Here is a 16,013-nt window from a genome sequence, read left to right on the forward strand (position 1 = left end):
CGAGGGAGTGGAGGAGAGCAAGGTTTAGGGGAGAGTTGTTAAGCGAGAGGTTGGGCCAGTCATCCGAATGCTAGAGGGTCGGTGGCCGACACGGGGACAAAAGGAGGTAGGGGAAGACAATACTGTAGACAATTTAACAAGCAACAATCTAATGGGGTAACTACCCCTGAATTCACCCGCCCAAAGGACCAGATCCCCTAGGCGGGATGACCTATGTGGGAGTGTGGCTGATCAAAGCGGGGTCCCACTCAACGCCCCCACTCCGCACCAGGACATTAGTGAGTGGAAAGACCACTCTTAGCAATATCTCGGAGTGATAAGCACCTACAATTTAGACCTCTGACATATGATCGTGGTTGGTGAGTGAAAGAGGTCATAGTTAAACAAACTATTGAGCATATAACCAGAACATATCAATAGGGAGGAATCCTCCCGCCCCTCTCGAGCACCACTCCCGGCACGCTGCCTAGAATTCCTTGGTACTCAAGGCAGCAGTCTTTGGACCCCGATTGGCGCCCACGGAGGGGACGAGGGACCCGAGGCCCTCCCAAACCAGGCATATGTTTCAAACCAGCTCCAAAACTCTTAATATTAGTCAGCCAGATGCTCGGCAGACTACCAGTTCACCCATGCAGTAAGTGAGCGCTCCACACCGCCAGGGGGTAGGCAGCATTCCAGTGACAGGAGGACCCTTGTGTTCTCCGCTGTCAAAACAGTTCCCTGCAGTTATTCAGGCAAAATCCCTGTGTCCTATGCTGTCCTTCTTGGTAGCCCATAACCCTCCCGGCAGGGGTAAACACCAAACTGGTCCCGCTTGTCAAATGGCATGTGTGAATTCACCTGTCGTCGTGGCTGTATCCTGGGGCCCGTTAGGGTTCGCTGGTGTTCCCCCGGGAGGAGGACCTCCGTCGGCATTGTCGCTGCTGTGGCCCTTGAGGCCGGCCGAGGCGATCCGGGCGAATTCATTGTCTAGCAGAGCCCCCAGGTAGATGCTGTAGCCAGTTCGGAATCGGGAAGGGCTCCATTTCCAGGAACTCAAACATTGCGCGTATATCCGCCAGTTGCCTCAGGGCGAAGAAGGTAGCATTCCTCCATATAATGAGGTGGAAGGGGAATCCCCACCGGTATACCACCCCTGCATCCCGCAGTCGTGTCAGTAGCGGCCTTAGGATCATTCTCCGCTGCAAGGTGGCCCTGGAGAGGTCGGGCAGGATCCGCACTGTCGCTCCATCGAAATCCACAGGCCCCTGGGACCACATTTTGCGCAGTATTTCTTCCTTGACCGGGAATCTTTGTAGTCTGCAAACAATGTCTCAAGGTCGGTCTGGGTCCTCTGAGCGTGGGCCCAGTGCCCAGTGTGCCCTGTCCAGGTCAATCACTGTATTGGGTGGGTTGCCCAGCAGATTGTTGAAGATGGCCACTACTGTATCATGCACGTTCTCGGGCCCTGTAGCTTCCGGGACACCGCGCACTCTCAGGTTGTTACGCCTGTTTCTGTCTTCCAGGTCTTCTATATGGAGTTGCATGTCCGATATTATTCCTGCCTGTGTGTCTCTCGACTCCTCCAGAGCCTTCAATCTCCCTTCTATGGCTGCTGAGCTTGTCTCGTTTCCCTCTACCCTCGTGGTCAGATGGGATACATCTTGTCGCAGGCTCTGTATGTCTCGACTGTGAGCCTCTTCGATTTTTGCTACTAGCGCCTCTATATCTGCTTTGGTGGGCAGTAAGCTCAAGATGGCCCCTATATCCAGCTCCGTGTGGGGCCTGGGTGGGCCAGGGCCTCCGGGCCTCCTATCCCCTGTCTGCCCGCACAAAGGGATGGTCTCTGGGCAGCCCTCCGTGGCCCCATGGATTGGGTAAGAGGATGGGGAGAGCCTGGAGTTGGGCGGAGATTCGGGGTTGAGCAGTGGCGGCCGCGCGCCTTTACTCGAGGCCGCGGCTTTTCCGGGGCCTACTCCCGCGGAGATTCGAGCGGCCGGGGAGATGAAAGTTTTAAGTTTACCCTGTGCCGGAGGTCCGGGGGGTGTCAGGGTTCTTCTTCGGTCTGGTTTTGCTCATTGTAGGGGTCTGTAGGTGCCCTGATTAGTCCCGGTTTTGGAGCGGATCGGGAGAGCAGTGAGACAAGACGTGCTCACTCCGCCATGGCCAGGACACGCCCCCAAGACCATTTCTGAGGACAAACATTTGGACGGTGTGCTAAATCAGAAACTTTTAGAGCCTGCACAATTGATGGCATTTTCTAAGCATTCATTTCACATTCTGTCAAAATGTTCCTACTCTACATTAAGCATTCACTACAGGTTTACCAGTTTGAACTACATGATAAATGAGGTACATGTTACCAGTGAATGTTTGGTGAATGTCAGTGAACCCATCATGGTAAATGAGACAAGCAATCACCTAGCCAAATCCTCGGTTTTGATCTGATTTTCTTTACTTCAGTTAAGTCCCACTGCAGTGTTATGTGCTTGTATTATCCTTACCATTTATTGTATGTCATTTGAGTTGGAGATGTCTCCCTCTACCGGCGAAACATGCGGAAATTATTCTGAATCATTTTGAGAATGTTTAATTACACTTTGGATTGCAATCAAATGCCTTTATGCATTTCAAAAACTCTAATGTTGTGAGCTTACCTGATATTGATACAATAATGAATTATTTGCAGTCACTGTTATGTGTACTTTGTAACTTTTCATTGATTTTTCATTTGCCTGTCATTCATTATGTAGCATTAGTGAATGTGGCACATATCTGTTATTTTAGGATCACTATTACCTATGTCTTTCATGCAACCTTGTGGAAATTATGTTTGTGTGATGTTGTTAGGAAAACCAGTGCACAGCTAATGGCAATCTGTTACACATCAAAAATGAAACATACAATTTGTGCCAAATTGATATGCATTTTTTTCTACCCCGAAACATGATTTATTTTTCATCTGGCACTGCCTTTTTTTAAATTGATGTTTATGAAATTTTGTACAACCAGGGAATCAACAGCAAGTCTGGTTTATGGAGTACTGTTAAAGTGGACCTTGAAGTAAAAGGTCTACTTTTACTGTCTGGGCCCCCTCCCCCTTCACAAATCACATAATATTAGTTCTAAATTGTAGATGTAAAGAAAAAAGCATTTTAGTTGCCTTACTCTCGTCTTCTGCCTGTGGTGCCTAGGTAAGGATGATAAAACAGCAAAAAGTTTCCCAGCACACTCACCAGCCAGCATGCAAAAAAACCTGTCTAGCCGCTAAGGTTAAAAACAGAGGTTTTAGATACACGTCTTCTGCAGAATATGTGAAAGCTGCACTGCCTCGTCAAGGCCCATCTGTGTAGTGCAGTCCTAACTCTGACCTATGAGAGTCTCTCTTGGAGCAAATGTAGCAAAATAAAAAATTGGGTGCAGGTTCGCCAGCAGGCAGGCCAACCTCCTTAAAGGCACAAGGACAAACAAGGGACCCCGCACATCACAACGACAGCTGAGACCCCCAGTGTGTCACTGCACCAAATCAGTCAAGCAAAACAAATGGCAAACGCACTCATTGTAACAAACATCCGACGAATTTCGCCGTTGCATTCCAGCGTGGAACACACTCGGCAACGGCGCCGTGACGTGTGTGTTGGGCGCCGCTGCGTTCCACGCTGGAACGCAGAAGTGCCGGGAGGAACATGTGGCTCCGCCCACCCGCACTTCCTCTTGTCTTAAAAGCCGGCTTTGGGGTCTTGCACGGCGTTCCGTTATTGCGGTGTCAACGCCTGCAACCCCCAACCGAACCTGCTCCCCTGATGCAGTACCAGCCTGGAGGATCCACGCCAGTCCTATTGCCTGAACCTCTGTGACCCACTGGATCTGGACTCCCACTGAGGCAGCCTTGACATTGACCAGCCAGTACCTTCCAGGGACCGGATAAGTACCTTGCTTACTCTACTGTCATTTTGCCTATGCTGGATTGATTACATTGCAATACTTATTACCTGAATGAAACTATAATTTTGCCTATGCTGGATTGATTACATTGCAATACTTATTACCTGAATGAGACTATCATTTTGCCAATGCTGGATTGATGACATTGTAATACTTATTAATTGAATGAGACTATCATTTTGCCTACGCTGGATCTGATTACATTGATGCATTCAATATAAGGATAAGACTTTGTGTTATCAGTGTGCTTGACCTGAACTCCTCAGTGCATTTATATTAATAGTGAACCTTTCACTTAGACCATACGTGGTGATCGCATCCAAATTAACCCAGTGGTGGGTATGAAGCAATACCTTCCCTGCACACCAGTAACAGATTCCATACCTACTTTGGCAGATGATGTCAAGAACTCCTAACTCTCCTTCCTGAGACAGAGAGTGAAGCCTGGAGTTCAGTACTGATTGCCATAATTAGAGATAATACCACAGTCACTCAGCCTTCCGCAGTTGTGGTTCATACAACGCAGACAGTAGGACGTGACACTCATCAACTCATAACCAGCTTTAACCGCACTACAGAGGGGCCTTGACGATCCAGTGCGGCTTTCACATATTCTGCAGAAGACGTTATCTAAATCCTCTGTCTTTAACCTTATCGGTTAGACAGGTTTTTTTTTGCATGCTGGCTGGTGAGTGTGCTGGGAAATGTTTTGCGGTTTTACTGTTTAAAGCCCTTCCATGTGCACCTTGCTTTAAGGCTGGTTATGAGTTGATGAGTGCATTTGCCATTTGTTTTGATGGGGTAAAGATGATCTCACATTCAATCTGGCTTGATCCTGGGGAATACAGAGCAGCTAAAATCACACAAGAAGGCGCTTATGCAATAGACCAGAGTGTCTTCTCATGAGATTTACCTGCTCTGCACTGCCCAGGAAGCAATGCAGAAGAGGGGAGTAAGGTAAGCATAATTCTAAGTTTCTTAATCTTTCATTGAGGGACCCAAGAGCAGAAAAAATCATATACAGCTGGTCATACTGCTGCCTTCAGGAGGTCTGGATGCAAAGCCAGCCTTCCGTAAACCCAGCCTACAACTGCTGTACCTCCTTTTTTTTTTTGCTAGATTCCTAGGAGGTTGGATGCTTTCTTCTCAGGTCTTCTAGATCTCATATTTCTACTTCTGATTTTTGCTCAGTATCTAGCAGGCACTCAGCCCACACCCCTACTACAGTTCTGACCTTGTTGGCCCTTCACCTCTCAAGGTATCTGAGGCACACGATACACAATACTCTTTCCAACTTGTTTGACACAGTCCGCTTTGCCTTGAGCATTAAAGTGACATTAAACTCAGTAGTTACATCTTAAAAATGTATTCAAGTACCTTAACTATTAACAAAAATGTATCTTATTTGTGTATCACTCAGCTGTAGATCCTCAAATTATCTCTTAATTGGTGCTGACACTGTCCTTCCTTCTGGAGGGTGGCTACTTTTGTTCCCCATGGTCCCTGTGTGTGTTGTAAAGTAGACACCACTCCAAGCTCACTTCCGTGATGGAATACAATCTCAATACAAATTGGCAAACTAAATGTGAGATTGTAGTCCATTACCTGAACAAGCGAGTGGTGGCTCCCAAAGATACATTTTTGTTAACAGTTAAGGTACTTGAGTGCATTTTTAAGACCTTTAACTCCTGAGTTTAGTGTCACTTCAAGGATCAAACTGACACACCAGGTACATGATCTTTTCATGTTCCTTTTAACTCTCAGACCTTTCCTTTACTCTCTTATCTAGGAAACATCCTAACCCAAGACTGGAAACTTTCTATTCATTCATGTACTTCCCTGCTTCATGTGGAAAAGCTATTACCTATGGAAATTGACTTTCTGGACACATGGTCCAAACCCTCAATAAACCTACCAGTTCTTGAATTGAATAACACCAGATTGCTTCTGTCAATGATGTCTTTATCTTCAGGGATTATAGACTCCCTCTTTACACCCAGTATCAGCGAACTGGTATTACTTTCTGTCTTCTTCTAGTGGCAACTCTAATTTGTGAAACCATGTCTGACTGGATCACACGTGGCTCTTTCTATTTTGATTAGGACCCTAGAGTTTTGCAGCATCATGCCTGAATATCTGCTCTATAGGTCTCTTAGAAACATCTAAATTGGTGTCTTGCATGACAATAATGTCTGTCCTTCTGTGTAGAGCACTTTGGCTATGTGCTTGGGATGTTGACAATGTTGGTTATTTGTTTAGGTGAAGCAATGAGATCTTGAGGAATGCTGAATTAAGTTTTACTTGCTTATAAGGAAATTACATCAGAATAAAGCATTATGCAAGAAACATACAGATAAAAGAACGTCCTGTGTATCATAGATAAGCATGCATATAGAAATCTAACATTGCACTACAGCGCCATCTACAGCTCAAAAGACATATCACAGTCAGTAATACAATCAGTACATTTCAGAATATACTGTTGCATTTCCAACAGAATATACATTCAAAGAACATGCATATGCACTTGCCATATAAAGGCAGGTGTCTTTTTGGTCATCCTCTTCATAGTGGTATGCCCAAGTCTCCAGCTTCTGACTCGCAGGAACGCAAGAGATCTTTTCATGTGACAGAACTCTCAGTCCTTCTCATCTATTACTGCCATTCCTCGAAGATGATCTGATTCTGCCTCCCTCTCTAATTGCAAAACAGTTAGCCCTTTACACATACTTAATAATAGTACTTACACTTGGTTAGTGTGATTTTTCTGTTATGTTTACAGGGTCTTTTGAAATTTGTTGTTTATAGACACCCTTATGCTGGCCACTTCTACTTTGGCAGTACTCCTACCTCAGAGTTTTTTTCTATTCCAGAATGTTTCCACCTCCTCATTACTCTGGAACCACCTGGGTCTAGCTATTGCTTCTACATGTTAGTGCTTCCATTTCTATTGTGAAATGTTTGCAACAGTGAGGATCTAGGCTTTTCTGTGATCTCTGGGAACAAAACTATCCTCCTGGATTCTCCCTGTTTTGTTTTGTTTTTGTATACCAAGCCCTTTCCATGTACCCCTTTGGGTTTTTGTACCGTATATACTCGAGTATAAGCCGTCCCGAATATAAGCCGAGGTACCTAATTTTACCAAAAAAAACTGGGAAAAAGTATTGACCCGAATATAAGCCGAGGGTGGGAAATGAGGCAGCTACTGGTAGATAGATACCAATAAAATTACATTAATATTTATTTAAAAGAAAAATAACCTAGCTCTGTAAGTGGAAAAGGGGGTACAGGGCTACATATCATGTACTACGGATCATTTAACCCATTCATATTAGCAGAGGATAATTGTAAATCTATTGTTCAGTGCATTCTATATGTAGTATATAGTACATGTACATATAGAGTGCCTGCAACAATACATTTACAATGATCCTCTGCTAACATGAATGGGTTAAATGATCCATAGTACAGGGCTACATACAGATCATTTAATACATTCATGTTAGTATAATTGTAAATGTATTGTCTGCACTGTATTAGCAGTATATACTCTATGTAGAGTATATACTGCTAATACAGTGCAGACAATACATAATTGCTTAATAAATCTCCCCCCAAATCTGCCCTCACTCACTGTGTCCGTCTGCCGGAAAGAGCAGGGACGAGTCAGCGGTGCGCTGGTCCTGTGGGAGGAGCTCCAGGTGGGGTCCTAATTTAGCTGACTTAGAGGTGCCTGCCAAGGCTGTTAATCTTTTGGAATATTATCCTTTTGTTGTCCAAGGCAAGGTTTCACAGGCATATTCCTTTTTTTCCTCTTCGTTAAGTAACTACTTTGCCTGGTTCACCTTTTTCAGGTGTTGTTTTTATTCACCCATTGTATTTTGGTGGACTGTTATTACTCCTTTCTTTTATAATTGTGGGATTATAAGCTTCTCAGGGTGTTCAGTCCTGCTCTGTTGCTCTTGTTTCCACTTTGTTGCATCTCCCAGCTGATGTTCCCAGCCCCTTCAGTTGAACTGCTTAAAAATCTTTTACTTGTCCATTGACGGACACAGGTAGTGCCCTTTAACTCTCATTCTTAAAGGCTAAGTTTACCTTTTAGATCATGTTTCATGTTACACCCATGTTACCTGAATTGTGGAGTTTTATTCCCCACGGGCCCTTTTTTAATGTATTAGAGCTGTGCACAGACGCATTATCCTATGACAGGATCTGTTAATGGAGAAACTAAAAGTTCCATCAGCTACCGCGGCAGAGGGACTTGTTCTCAATGGAATACAAGTGCAGTGACGTCTTTAAGAATGCAGTTTGTGTCATGAGGTCTCTGTTGGTAGCCATCCGATTTTAATGATTTAAGAAGGACAAGTATTAGTATGAAACCACAATTAATAGCAGATTTTCAGTACCATGAGCTCTGCAGTAAATCTTAGTCCACGTTTACTAACATACAAGCTATCATTATTTTTACAGTTATATGATGTCCAATGCTTACAAACCTGCCCCGTTGGACCTGTCTGATGTAAAACTGTTACCAGCCCAGGAAGTTCTTGTTGATAAACTTGCAGAGAATGCACACAATGTCTGGGCTAAAGACAGAATAAAACAAGGATGGACCTATGGCATTCAGCAGGTAAGCTATCATGATGTGCAGCTTCGTGTTTCTAAAACAAATGCTGTGTATATGTCATCACTTTTCTGTGTGAATCCAAAAGCTGATTTATAAAGCTGTAAAGGAATGGTGCAAGGAAAACAGAAGAATCATGGGGGCTGCCATTCTAAGCAACTAATCAGATTCTGTCTTTTGAGAGAGGAAAGAAATCCAATTTGCTGCAGTAGGTATCTTGCCTGCTTTGCTTTAGATTAGTTTACACCAGCCTTTAAAAATTAGCATTAATGGGTTTATTGCTCCTTTCTGAATACTGGACTGAGCCATGAAGATCATTCATCTATGCCCCATTGATCACTTCTGCTTCCCAAACCACAGTTTATCAAACAACGTTGTGTGTAATCCTAAAGGAGAATTTGTCAGTTTCTGGGGGGCCTGACATGTAATAGAGCAAATGAACATTAGTCAAACCTGGTCAGGTTTGCAACTTTTTAACGAATAAAAACCTACATTATAGTCTAGTATTAATGCTATAAACCTTCTAAAGTATACCCTATTTTTCCATGTGTTTACTAAACAAATCTGCAGGCCAGCAAACTAGAAAAACTTTAAACTGTTTTTCAAAAGTGAAAAAAACTAAATTATTAAAATGAATAAAAAAGCAAAAATGGCGAACTGGAACATAAGTGGTAAACTAGAACAAAACCACTTGCTAATGAGATGGGAGTGAGAGAGGCCGAGGCTTGTCTAAAAAAAATGATGAGACTTTATAACATTGTGTTAACTCTGCATTTTATTTTCAAATTCCAATTTGCAACTTTTCCAGTGAGGTGAAAAACAGTTGAAACCTAAGTGCTGTGCTTTTTAAAGAAAATTGGAAGGATGACCCTCAGCTAAAAGTGAATTTGCCCTTTACATTTTCAGTAATTTTCTATTCATGAGTGTAATGTCCACAAATGGCCAACATACTATGTTGTAGATCAGAGGAAAAACAGAAATATGTTTGTACAGAAAAGTAGTACAGCTACTGATTTTGAGATATTGCTTTTTTATACATTGCATTCATAATACTAGTGTCCTGATTTTGAAATAATTGTATATTTGCATGGATAATAGTAAAGTGATGGTTTGAGTATTATAACAAAAAGCATGTGCCGTATTTTAAGTTGCATTTTGCAGTTTGTATGTTATAAATACTGTGTTGTTTTTTTTTTTCTTAGGACCTGAAGAACAAACGAAATCCTCGCTTGGTGCCATATGCTTTACTTGATGAACGGACTAAAAAGTCTAATAGAGACAGCTTGCGTGAAGCTGTGAGAACATTTATTGGCTATGGCTATAATATTGAACCACCAGACCAAGAAATCAGTAAGAATATGTTGTGAACACAGGATAGTGTATGATCCTACAATAATAAAAGAAACAAATTACTGCCCACCACTGATTGACAAGGACTTAGGTTTTGGGACCTGTTCACACATATAGTGGTGACCTGCTTTGTACCACACCAGATGAAACAATTGTATTCTGTGTCCCAATAACACCACAACACAGTGGGTGGTGAACTGAGATAAAATGCAAACAAGCATTTTATCGCAGTGCACTTTATACAGGACCTAAATGGAGTGTACACATTGTACTCCCCACATAAAAAAAAGTAAACTGGGACAGCTCCGGCAGTGTGCGATACAATGCATACTACCGAGCTACAGTAAGGCCCTGTTCACACCTTGGCATTCCAGAATGCACGTCGTGTTTGAATGCATCTATGCATGGTTTGCGCCGTGTGGCAAAGTAGCTCATGCTGACCTTGCATTTGTGCATGTTTAATGTGTGACAACGCACGGGCAAAAATGTGTGTTTTGCTGGCTGTGTTTAGGGTGCCATAGACATGTAATGGTACTGAAAGTGTGTTGCAGGTTTTTAACACATTGCGGTAACGCGAGTCATTGCTCACTTGCGGCACACGTTCACTCAACATGAAGGTGTGAATAGGGACTAAACGTGCCCCCAATAGCAAACATCAGTAAGTTATAACAGCACATAAAGGCCAATATCAGTTAAAATGTAATAAAGTATTTTAACTGATTCGGAAATTCTGATTGTACAAAGAATTATTAAATTCCTTACAATCAATAAAATCTCTTACTTGTTGGATGATACAACAGCCATATTAGCCAGTGAACCTGGAGCCTACAATACAGATAATTGTTCATTGTTGCTGTCATTTCATATGATGGGATATAATGGTATTATCAGCATGTTTGATTGTTATTTATTGGATTCTTCATAGTTGTCTGCTGCCATACCCTTATTAGCCACTCACCCTTCTACATTTACTTATTTTATCTACAAGAGTGATGAACACACACTTTATTAAGATTTGTACTGACTTTCTTTTTCCTGTATATATTTTTGTAGCTGACCAAATGATGGAGCGCATCAGCATTGATAAGATTCGCTTCTTTAGGGTGGAGCAGACATATGCTGTCAAATCTGGGAGTTGGTATTTTGAGTTTGAAGTGGTGACTGGAGGTGATATGCGAGTAGGCTGGGCTCGACCCAACTGCAGGCCGGACATTCAACTCGGAGCAGATGATCGGGCATTTGTATTTGAAGGAAGCAGAGTAAGTAATGTTTTGCTACTTTATTCCCCCATACATTTAAAATGTTTCTAAACATCAACTCGCCCTTTGACTAGCATGCCTATATAATGGATATTAGACAACACTGGATATTCTATGGCCTACAGGCAACAACAAATTTCAACTCCGAAAAATATGATTTTAGGAGTCAAAAGGTTTGGTAGACAAGATTAATTTAGAAGTGTATTAGTAAATAACTTTTTTGTGTTTGACTAAATCTACTCCTTCACATGCAACCAGTAATATAAGTACAGAAGTTGTTGCCACAAACAGGCCATCTTCCTTGGGGGTCCAGAAGCCCTCTTACTGCTTCAGAACTATAGTGTTATTGCATTATCTGAATTTAGCATAAGTAATTGTAGGTTAAATAATCTGTAACTAAGCTTTCAGTGATGCCATCATGCTTTTGTGAATTTACCTGAAAGTGGACCTGAACTCAAAAAGTGAAGATTTGATGTTAAGATTTAGAAATGTTAATGTTGCCTAAGCAGTACCCTGAAAAAATTACCCTTTGTCATAATCACTCCTGAAAAATATCAGTACACTTCCTGGTATGTGAGGGTGCCTAAGCACCCTGTACCCACAGCTTCATGTCTGCATATCTACAGTGTGAGTTCTAAGGCACTGTTGCCTCAGACTTCTAGGGGTCTATTCACTAAAGGGTGAAGAGTTTGGAGAAGGCAGGAGAAGTGAACAATCTAGGTCAAAAAAGCTGATTTAGAGAAATTCTCACTCACTTTCAAGTTCAGCTATTTTGTCCTAGATTGTTCACTTCTCCTGCCTTCTCCAAACTCTTTACCCTTTTGTGAATAGACCCCCTAGAATCAGTATATTTAGAGTGAGTTATGGTAATTTCACTGCAGTGCTGCACACTGTTCTCCTTGCTCTAACATGGGAAAGCAAAACCCTGCTTGAGCTGCAGCAAGACCACAGGCAATACAGCTGAATAGTTATTTTCTCTCTGCCTGTCTTTTGAGCACAACTTCCAGAATATATTTTCTAGTTAAGTGTCGCATCAACTCTCCCACAAACATTAAAACTTCCTTGGATAAAAAGGCACTCATAAAACATCATTATATCTATGACCATCTTCACCATAAAGGATATTGAGCTTATTACATCCATGGCAATCCTTGTTCCAGTTGTGTGAGCACATTCATAACATATAATAATGAATGTATTAATCTTCATAGGGCCAGTGCTGGAACATGGGAAGCTCTTTCTTTGGTCGCAACTGGCAGCCAGGAGATGTGGTGGGATCCATGATTAATATGGATGATAAATCTATGATCTTCACGTTAAATGGAGAACTGCTCATTACTAACCAAGGGTCTGAACTGGCATTTGCTGATTTTGAAATTGAAAATGGTAAGTAATATATTTTACAGAAGTAAACATAACATTTCACTTACCTTTAATAGATATTCAGTACTGAAAACTCGTCAGTACTTTAGCTAACAATCTTCAAAGCTTAGCTCAAGCTACATATCGTTTAATCCATTAATAAAAAGTAATTGAATGTATTTTAAATGCTGTCAGCAGATGTACTTTAAAAGCCATTGGTATAAGTGAGGTCACCCATATAACCGTGCAGTATGGCCAGAATGTTAATCATCAAGGGGCTGTACAGGGTTGCAAATAAAATGTTAGGCAAGTTAGTTTACATTTGTGTATTTCATCTGCTGGCTAGAGTTCAGCTTTACATTTTTAGGACATGTGGGTGATATTGTTGTTTACTTAAATATAGAAGTTAATTATTTATTATTTATTTTTTATAAATGCTTGTGTTTGGTCCTTCACAAATGTCACAACTTAGCAATGCTTTTAGATTAAACATCTCTTGCTTCAATCAATCAGGCCTTTTTTTATCTAGTAAAGGGCACAATTTTCTTCAATGGTTGATGGTGCAGGTGATGCCAAATCCATCATTATTCTGTGGAGGAGAGTGAGGTAGGGCATGTATGTTGCTGTCAGCAATCCGTGGGAATCAAGTGCTGTGCCAGCTCACAAAAGGCTGGGCAGATATCTCCTTGTACACTGTTTTCATTCCCATCTATAGCCAACCTAAGAGATATTTTTCCCTAAATACTCCAATCAGATTCACATTTTCAGATTCCAGCAGTCTATACAGAGCAGGTTTCCATCTGATTGGTGGCTGTGGAGAAACAACGGCACCTCTCAATAGCGACACAAGACACAAATCAAGTCACGCCTAAAAAAGAGCCCCAGGTTCATCATTAATTTTCTTAGCAGCAATTATGTTTAGTGCCGTTATATTGGCATAGTTCAGAAGTGTTTTTAGGTGCTTTATTTGACTGCAGTATTCCATAAGAAGCCAAGAGATTTATTACTGCCTAACTGAATGAAAGTCCACTTTGCAGCGCAATTACTTAATCTTTAATTAGTAAATGGATATTGCTGCGTCATTTCTGGCAAGCAGTACATTGCTTTAAAGGTTCAGACCCTAGTATGCACTGAATTATTGGGAAACAGTAAATGAGCTCTGGTTGGTGCCCGAATATTTCAGGCTCTTCTCACTGTAATTTTTTCTTCTGCCTTATTAAATATTTTGCTTAAATAGCATGTGGACGTCAAAGGCTAGTGAGGCATTGTATTTATATTTATTGCTGAACAGTATGTCTTGGTGTCCCCTGAGATTAGCTTAAGATGTGAGTTCATTCATGGATGTTTGGCAATCTAAAATCATATTGAAAGACAAAGAACTGTAAAAGTATTATTAGTGATTAGCGTAAGAGGTCAGGTCTGTACCTCAGTGATCAGTAATATCCTTCAGCAGAACCTGTGGTTATCATAGTTTCTTTGTGACAGATTGATGAAGGATTTTTCCTGCAGAGGGCACCATCTGTAATTTGACACTGACTCAGCTTTCTGTAATTGTGTTACTTTAAAACGTACAGCGCTAACCGTCCTTCATAAATGGATATATGAGAAATCAAACATTGGGATCGAGGTTTGAAGCATACAATTGAAGAGTAGATGAAAATGTAACTCAAAAGTTCAATAAAAAGTGTATCTCAAAAAATCAATATCATAAATTTAAATACAATGTGAAAATTGTGTATAAAGGATAATAATCTATTAAATTTGATCAGTGATGTATAAAAATATTATATATGTACAAAATGTAAAATATAAAGTATAAAATATTTGTTAATGAACTGTGATAAATTATGAATATATGTATCAAGTGTGGGTGATTTAAGTTAATAAATGGTGGATACAACAGACAATGTGTAACCGTTTAAATAAACATCTATAAGTGTGTATGTGAATAGTCCAGATCTTTTAAAGTCTTTGAAAATCCATAAATATAAGGCACTTCCACAGTGAAGATTCAGTGCAGTAATGTGTCCAACGAAAATCCAAAAAGAACCGAAGAAAAAATGAAGAAAAAATGAGGAGAAAATCCCCTCAAGGGAATGCACTCACCAGATCAGAAGATGTTAAACCCGTTTGTTTCATCAAGGTAAGCCGTCTTTACTTCCCACGCTCAATCGGACTTCAAGGAAGGAAGGGGCTCCCGTTTCTCCGAGGTGTTTAAACGAAGTATTCTTACTTTTAGGGTCCCCCCGGTGGGATGTCCAATCAGGTAAGAAAGATAAAGCATACGCTCATAGCGTAATAAAACCCAGGTTTATTTTGATCACACAGCATATACAAGTTAAATACGCGTTTCGTCACACAGACGTTTTCAAGGGATGGCCTGCCTATTCTTACGTCATTTGATCCAGTCCAAAGGAATCACGCCTAAAGTGATCAGCCGGCTTTTAAAAAATATTTTTAGCGCTCTTTTTAACTTGTATATGCTGTGTGATCAAAATAAACCTGTGAAATCAGTGATGTATAAATATTTTTATACATCACTGATCAAATGTAATAGATTATTATGCTTTATACACAATTTTCACATTGTATTTAAATTTATGATATTGATTTTTTGAGATACACTTTTTATTGAACTTTTGAGTTACATTTTCATCTACTCTTCAATTGTATGCTTCAAACCTCGATCCCAACGTTTGATTTCTCATATATCCATTCATGAAGGACGGTTAGCGCTGTACGTTTTAAAGTAACACATCTTATTAGGGGCCGAGTGCCTTAGTCCAGCAGCTTCCCATACCCTTCTAGAACAACTGAATTATACACAATTTTTATCAATATTAATATTTAATAATTTATTATTAACAATAATATTTTAATAACAATTTATCTTAAGATTTTAAACATCTTATTATCCTCACTCTCCATTAGCGCAAGTTCTTGCAATAACTATTTCTGTAATTGTGCTTTGCAGGTTTTGTTCCGGTCTGCTCTTTGGGACTGTGTCAGATTGGTCGCATGAACCTAGGTAAAGATGCCAGCACCTTCAAATACTACACAATGTGTGGTCTGCAGGAGGGCTTCCAGCCATTTGCTGTGAACATGAACAGAGATGTTGCCATGTGGTTCAGCAAACGCTTACCTACCTTTGTCAATGTGCCAAAAGATCATCCTCACATTGAGGTAAATGTGTATATTTAAACTGTATGCAATAATTACAACCAAATAGGTCAATTGTCTGATTACTGATATTTAACTCTTTAGGTGACAAGGAAAGATGGTACTGTAGAAATCCCTCCATGCTTAAAGGTTACACATAAAACCTTTGGAACCCAGAACAGTAATGAAGACATGATATACTGCAGGCTGAGTATGCCAGTTGAGTTCCATTCTGCGTTCAACAATGAAGAACATTTCCAAAAGAGGTAAAATGCTTCGTCTGCAGAACTTTTTTATACTGTTTTCTTCATTGTGCAGTTTGTGTTTACAGTAAT

At 40.9% G+C, this 16,013-nt stretch overlaps 1 protein-coding gene across 1 annotated transcript in view; it reads left to right on the forward strand.

The window, feature by feature from the left end:
* Positions 1-16,013, forward strand: part of RYR3 (ryanodine receptor 3) — a 609,228-nt gene that overhangs the window by 242,355 nt on the left and 350,860 nt on the right. Inside the window, exons 24-29 of the mRNA XM_018554200.1 lie at positions 8,395-8,554; positions 9,751-9,898; positions 10,952-11,157; positions 12,369-12,543; positions 15,494-15,702; positions 15,784-15,944. Of these exons, the coding sequence (XP_018409702.1) occupies positions 8,395-8,554; positions 9,751-9,898; positions 10,952-11,157; positions 12,369-12,543; positions 15,494-15,702; positions 15,784-15,944 (1,059 nt within the window). The remainder of the gene's footprint in view (positions 1-8,394; positions 8,555-9,750; positions 9,899-10,951; positions 11,158-12,368; positions 12,544-15,493; positions 15,703-15,783; positions 15,945-16,013) is intronic.

Source organism: Nanorana parkeri, unplaced genomic scaffold (genome assembly GCF_000935625.1).
Source record: "Nanorana parkeri isolate BGI_ZX_2015 unplaced genomic scaffold, ASM93562v1 scaffold146, whole genome shotgun sequence".
NCBI classification, from domain to species: domain Eukaryota; kingdom Metazoa; phylum Chordata; class Amphibia; order Anura; family Dicroglossidae; genus Nanorana; species Nanorana parkeri.